The 6,947-nt window shown below is 48.1% G+C and overlaps 1 protein-coding gene across 1 annotated transcript; it reads right to left on the reverse strand.

The window, feature by feature from the left end:
• Positions 1-663: 663 nt before the first annotated feature.
• On the reverse strand, positions 664-5,147 carry LOC117834077 (indole-2-monooxygenase). The gene is made up of 4 exons (XM_034713696.2): positions 4,511-5,147; positions 3,968-4,435; positions 3,237-3,902; positions 664-869 (listed from the first exon to the last, which is right to left on the reverse strand). The coding sequence occupies exons 1-3, from the start codon at positions 5,021-5,023 to the stop codon at positions 3,264-3,266; spliced, it is 1,620 nt and encodes a 539-aa protein (XP_034569587.1). The 5' UTR covers positions 5,024-5,147; the 3' UTR covers positions 664-869; positions 3,237-3,263.
• Positions 5,148-6,947: the final 1,800 nt, after the last annotated feature.

A 6,947-nucleotide genomic window follows, 5' to 3' on the forward strand; every position in this document is an offset into this window, starting at 1 on the left:
AGTTCTGTTGGATGGATGCCGGGGCTCGGTAAATTTTTGGGGTATCAATAGTCTGGAAAGCACGTGGCAGAAATTGGAAGGTAATTAGGTGAAGAAACACCCCAGGCCGATCGGCCTAGGGGGGTCTAAGCTGATCGGCCTGGGTCTTCCTTTCATCGTCTCGCTCCCTCCTTCATCGCCAAGTCTCTCCTGATGTTTGGGAACCTTATTTCTGTATGCATGTGGGCCTAGCTCGTGGATAGCCTCGGGATAAGGTTGGATCTTGATATCTTTCCAAAGTCCTGCTTGCTTCCATCTTTGATCCCGAAGTGAACTTGCCATATCTTGTGAAACTTAGGCCCTAAGTCTTCTTGGAGGAGTGCTCGTCAAGAATGAGCATGATTGGGACCTTGAGGACCCTAGGCCGATCAGCCTAGACCCTTTTTGGCCCCGTTGACCTTCGTCTTTCTCTGGGTTGTTGCTTGTCCAGGATCTTATCCTATTATGCTCTAATATAGTCTAATTTTGTGTGAAAATAGAATGTCCTTCAAAATATAATGCATATGCGAAAATGGGGTTATTTCAAGTGCCAAGTGGCGGGTTAGTGTCACACCCGGTTTTAAGGACAAAACCAAGTGCATTGAATATATGTGTGCTAGGATCAAGTTACACACATGTACGACATAAGTGAATAACAAAGACAGTGCCATAACGAAATAAAGAGAGTATTAACCATTATTACATGACCGAAAGTCTCAAATAAACTACAAAGTCTAATTATTACGCAGCGGAACTCCAAAAGTAGCGACGACTCCACAGGCAGCTGACTGAAGAACTGTACGCCTAGAACTCCTCAAAATCATGTAGGTACTCCTCCAGATTAACTTGGTCTGAACAGTGGTTTTGCAAGGGTAAGTACACTTATAGTTGGTACTCAATAGGTCGTGGGAAACAATGTAGTGTAAGGCTAATCAAGGTATTGATAAGGCATAATCAGCATCAACTTTTAATTTAGTTGGTCAAATTTTATTAGCAATTAACTAGATGTAAGTTTATACCACCTAAAATTAAACAAGAATATGAATAAAGTAATAACATAACCATGAATGAAATGACAACGATTTAGGTCCTTCTTTTGATAGTATTATCATGTGAGGATCCAGGCCGCTCTTAACCGTGAGCATGGCTGATCGATCAGTTTTACACTCTGCAGAGGTTGTACATCTTTACCCACAAGTCGCGTAAAAGTTAAAAAGAACTTTGGACCCAACCATGTGGTGTTTGCAAGGCACCATACCATATTTCCGAGGTATGATTGTATAGGGACGCTACGAGGCCTTTACAAAGATTCATTAGTTAGTGGTAACCCTCTAAGGTTTTGGTGTCTGGCGTGCACAACCTTTCACAGGCTGCTAATGCAACGACTCAGTCCCCCCTCTTGCCTCATCATGAGTAAGATTACCCCAGACTAAGGTTTCTAATTATTCAGCTAAGATCAGATCCATTTAGTCTTGTGGTAGCACAATTTCGGCTCACTCCATTGAAATTCCACCACAAATGAGCTCTAAAATGAAGCAAGAGAGCCTCTCCATCAAATTCATGCCAAATTTCAAAAACTAGACAAAGAAACAAGCTAAGAATTTAAAGGATTGCTAGTTACCAACCTCAAAATAAAATGTTAACGTGTATCCTTTAAAAATGGGAGTTTTCTTGAGCAATTGGAAGAAAAATGACCGCAACAATGGAGAAAGGAGAGGAGGGCGCCGAGTGGAAGAAGGAGGAGGAGCGGAGGAATGAGGTTTTGTACTATGCAGGCTATCACCGGCGGCTCTTATTACGAGCCGGCGGTGATACCCCCCTTCACCGCCGGCTCATTTAAAGAACCAGCAGTGATACCTTCACCGCCGATTTTAACCACGAGCCGGCAGTGAAGGGGGGCATCACCACCGGTTTTCTGCTCTGACACGCGCACTACCGTGTGGAGCCATTTGGCCCGGCAGTAAAGACCCATCACTGCCAGCCCACCCATAACCGGTGGTGATGGGCCGACAGTGATGTGTAGTTCTGTAGTAGTGAACAACAAGCCTGTTTTCAATTTTAGTAAAAGGTCATATGAAATGATGTCGCTTGCGATGATCCACACGATAAGGACATTTTAAGGATCACAATCAAAATCGAAATGCCTAAGAATGTTGTATCCTTTCTAGTTTGGCTGAGTTATGTTTTATCTATCGGATTTCTTGCTGTTAGGATTTTAACGAGGCAACATGTGCCACTAATTATCACTGGTTAATGAGAAATAACTTTTTTCACTAGCATATAAGCCTATAAGGTGATAAAGATGACGTCACAAAGCCAAGAGACAATTGTTACAATATCAATTCCTCACTAGAAGTAGTGGTTAATAGTGGCGATTTATTATCATAGAAGTAAAGAATATCTGTGCTGGAAAAGTTCATCGCTATATTTTTTGTGATACCAATGTCAGCGATGACACTGCGACAACTATGAACTTCACCACAAGTTGGTTATAGTGATGAATAATGGATTTACGGTGAAGAATTTCATCATCACAAAAAGGCTGCTCCCTTGTAGGTAATATAAGGGATCGATGTACTCTTTCTCCTGTTAGTGATTGTCCGTTTTCATAAGGAGTTTTAGGGATATGCGCATGATGTTGGATAAGTGTTAAAGCGGAAGTGTTATGGTATAAGCATTTAGGGTTTAAATGGATACCTAAACGGGCCTTTAGGTCCACAAAAGGTGGAGCTCAAGAATAAGCCCACACAGTGGTAGAAATCTTGGTACCATATTGCCTATCAATGTAAGTGCAACCTCTCCAAAACTCCAAAATAAAAACAGCAACCTCTCCACCTCCCTGGGAGGGGAGATATTCCTAAGTTGTACACAGTCAGAAATCAGTAAACTTTGTTATGAGAAAAAAATAAGAGAGATACTAGACTGCTTTGTCTTTGTGGCTTTCTAATTCTTCTTTGGGCGTAGTAACATAATTTTCACAATACAAGCAGCATCATTGAATGATTTTTGTAACTTTATTAAGGAAATATAGCATAATTGGTGTAGATAGAGCTGCTTGACAAACACACACAAACACACACATGGTTCCTCCATTTCTAGATATATAGCATTTCAGACCAGCAAATTATTATACATCCTAAACATCGTATATTTAAAAATGAAGGAAGCGTATATATGGACACTTGCGGTACATTAATGTGCAAATCTGTATTACTTACGCCTTAATTGATCCTGTGCCTCAGTTTTCATGGCGTGAGCAAAGTACCATGTGGTTTTGGAACAAGGATGAGCTTCTCCTTTCGATGGACCGTCAATCCAAACACCTCCGTCATATCAATATCCTCCTTCTCCATGCCGGCCGGTAACGTCCAGTCAAAGCAATACATGAGGTTCGCCAGCATGATATTGATAGTGGCCAAACCAAAGTTGATGCCCGGGCACATCCTCCGGCCAGCCCCGAATGGTGTAAACTGAAAGTTATTCCCCTTGAAGTCGATGCCTGCCGCGCTGCCACCATCCATGAACCTCTCCGGTATAAACTCCTCCGCCTTCTCCCATGACTTTGGATCTCTACAAATAGCCCATGAGTTGATGACGACCTTGGTTCCAGAGCGGATTGTGTAGCCATCGATGTCACAGTCGGCCATGGATAGATGAGGTATGAGGAGTGGAACAGGTGGGTGCAGCCTTAGTGTCTCCTTCACGACGGCTCTTAGATAGACCATGCCAGCGAGGTTCTCTTCCTTCACCATTTCTTGTCCCTCTGGCGTCTTCTTCCTCACCTCAGCTTGCAGCTTGGCCATGAGATGAGGGTTGCGCAAGAGCTCGACCATGGCGAATTCCAGAACCAAAGATGATGTGGCTGTGCCCGCCTCAAACATATCCTGGATTATTTGTTAATCAGTCAGTTATTCCCTTTTCTCTATAGAAAAATGGTTATACTACTCACCATCAAGATGGCCTTGATATGATCTCTGGTGATACCGTACTCATGCTGAACAGAGAGCATCACGTCGGTGAAGTCATCACTCTCTTCTTGCTCAACGCCCCCACCACCTGCGCCACGCCCATGGTCAGAGCTTTTTCGTCGTCTCTCGTGGTCCCTTATTATCTCCTCAAGCAACTTGTCCCACTTTTCGTGTGTCTGCTTCACCCTATTGCTCGTAAACCTGGTGAACAATGAACCTACCGAATGCGCAAGCCCTGGGAAGTAGTCTTCCACGTTGAATCCTGCGATCAGGACAGTGGTCATGTGATTCAGCTCCCGGAAGAGCTTGTTCCGGCCTTCTGCCCTGAAGAACTTGCCGCACACGGCGCGGCAGATGATGTCGTTGGCGAACGCGTTCATCATCTTGCCGATGTCCACCTCCGTGCCCTCGGCCGCTGCCTCCCGGAGCTTGGCAATCACCAGCCTCACCTATATGATGTATATATTATATATACATGAATGAACATCGGAGAACATAGTGCCGTTGCAGCAAGTTTTGTTTACCTCTTCGTGGCGGGCGAGGTGGTAGGCGTGCACCTTCCTGACGGTGAGCAGGTGCGTGGTGACGAGCTTCCTGGCCTGCCGCCAGTGCTCGCCGTAGGGGGCGAAGCCGACGCTCGACGACCCGTAGACCAGGCTGTCGACGAGCGTCGACGCCGGCCGCGAGGCGAAGACGTGGTCGTGCGTCCGCATGACCGCCCTCGCCGCGCGCGGGGACGACACGACGAGGTTCGGGACGGTGCCGAGGCGGAGGAGCATGAGGCCGCCGCCGTGCTTGGCGGCGAGGTCGCGGAGGGAGACGTGTGGGTGGTTGCCGACCTGGAGCAGGTTGCCGATGACGGGGAGCCCCGGAGGCGAAGGCGGGAGAAGCTTCGTCTGCTTCCGGCTTTGATTGGCCGCGATGTGCAGAAGCAGCAGCAGCAGCATGAGAGGGACGACGACGAAGAGCAGTAGCCGCTGTGCTATCGTCGTCACATCGATGAATTGGTATCCTGCGTCCATGCTGTGAGACGCCATGGATGGTTCCTACGTCCTAGAGCTAGCGTGCTTCTTGCTTGTGTTTATCTTTCTCCTACAAGTATTTGGGCAATAAATGTTGCTGGATCGATTTGGATCATCGTGTACGAGCTGACAGTGAGTGAGATAGATTCGTCTTCGTCTAGTGGTCAAACGAAGGTAAGCAGATGGGGTACGCGCGAAAATGACTTGCGGATAGACACTAAGAAAAATCAAGTGTCGTTTCAGGAAATGCTGGATCTTTTCCCAGTGTGGCAGAGGTTCATATTCGCCCGCACGTCATTTTTATGTAGCATGTACGTCGAAGAGATCTTGTAATGGACGCATACATGATGGCGATGTTCACTACGATCATGCATTGCATATGTATAATCGTTTTTTAACGTGAATTATTGGTTTCCGATAGATATCGATGTTTTTTCCGATGACATTCGCGCCATACCGGTGTCATTTTTGTTTCCGACAATATCATTTTCAATTTTATTTTCATAAAAAGATATAAAATCAAAAACAATTTTAGGCTCTGCCGATCGTTTTCGACCATTTTCATCCCTACGCAAGGACCTGAGTGCTCATAGCCCAAGGTTGTTGATGTTCATCCCAGACCACAAAGATGCTGAGCACCAGAGCCACAACATCATGCTAGAATCGCAGCCCTGGCCCGGCATATAGATCCAGCCATACCATGCCACGGCAAGGCACCCCTTAGACCTGAGCATTTTGCGAGCTGCCTAAAAATCCTGCCACGACAATCCCATGGACGGCAGCTGGCCCATCCAGATACGCCGCCGCCCCTGCGCCCCTGGCGCTCCGCTCCGCCAGCCTGGTGATTGACTCCGCCGCCGCCCCTTCACCCCTTTGTTTAGAGGTGTGCACGAGCTTTCAGAAAATAGTCCAGAAAACGCTGCAGCTTTCGGCAGCACAAACCATCGTGTTCAACCACATTCCAATGAGTTGTGTCTTCGTGTTCTTGGCTCTTGCTGGTACGGTGCTTGTCGCCGGGAGACTCCTGGCACTCCCCGTCGCCGACCGCCGCGAGCTGCGCAACTTGAGCTCCCCGACGCCGCTGCCCACATGCCCGGCCGCGAGCCGCGCCGACGCTGACCGCACGAGTCCTACCGTCGCTGCCACGGGAGATCCACCGCCGTCGGTCTGGGCGAGCTCGCCACTGCCGCGCAGGCGCACTTCCTGCCTCCGTTCCCGTGCGGGCGAGCACTCCGCGCCGCCCATGCGATCGAGTTGCCTGCCGCTGCGTGCCGAGCTCCCCCAGTACGAGCTCGCGCAGGAGACGGGAGTCAATCACAAGGGGCAAAGGGGCGGCAGCGGATCGCGGGCGCAGGGGGGGCGTATCTGGATGGAACAGAGCAGGGGAGTTGGATGGAAGGCGCCGGATTCGCAAAAATATAATTTTACATTGCTGACCGGCGGGCGCTTAAGTGTAAAATAATATCTCTAATCTTATCCATTGGATTAGCATCTTGTGATATCGATTTAGAGCCTTAAAGGTTGCACAGAGTTCGAATTATTTTCTGATAAAATGGGAACCAATGCTCTGATAATTTTTTTTGGCTTCGTTTCCTCTACCCAAACCTGTCCCAACGGTTATGGGCGGGCCAAAACCCGGTCGGCTCGGACCGGGTCTAAAATGCTCAGGTCTAGCACCCCTGCATGAATCTGAGCCAAACTGCACTGGATCAGCGGCCGCCTTCGCTCATTAAATCGCCCTCCATGCTGAACCGAGAGGGTGGCACGCAGAGTAGAAAAATTAGAGAGGAGAGCCGTGCCGCCACCGTCCTTTTGCTGCCACTAGGCGGTGGCAAGGTGAGGGGGTCGCTCGCTGCACAGGGGGACTACTCGCTGGGGACTCTCAAGGAGCATCTACGCTAACCAACAATTCATTTTTCTACACTGTTAGTTGGATTAT

Source organism: Setaria viridis, chromosome 8, assembly GCF_005286985.2.
Source record: "Setaria viridis chromosome 8, Setaria_viridis_v4.0, whole genome shotgun sequence".
NCBI classification, from domain to species: domain Eukaryota; kingdom Viridiplantae; phylum Streptophyta; class Magnoliopsida; order Poales; family Poaceae; genus Setaria; species Setaria viridis.

Coding starts and splice junctions, on each gene's coding strand:
- LOC117834077 (XM_034713696.2), bottom strand. CDS start 5,023: ATGGCGTCTCACAGCATGGACGCAGGATACCAATTCATCGATGTGACG. Junction 4,436..4,510: donor ACCTCGCCCGCCACGAAGAG/GTAAACAAAACT, acceptor TACATCATATAG/GTGAGGCTGGTGATTGCCAA. Junction 3,903..3,967: donor ATATCAAGGCCATCTTGATG/GTGAGTAGTATA, acceptor CAAATAATCCAG/GATATGTTTGAGGCGGGCAC.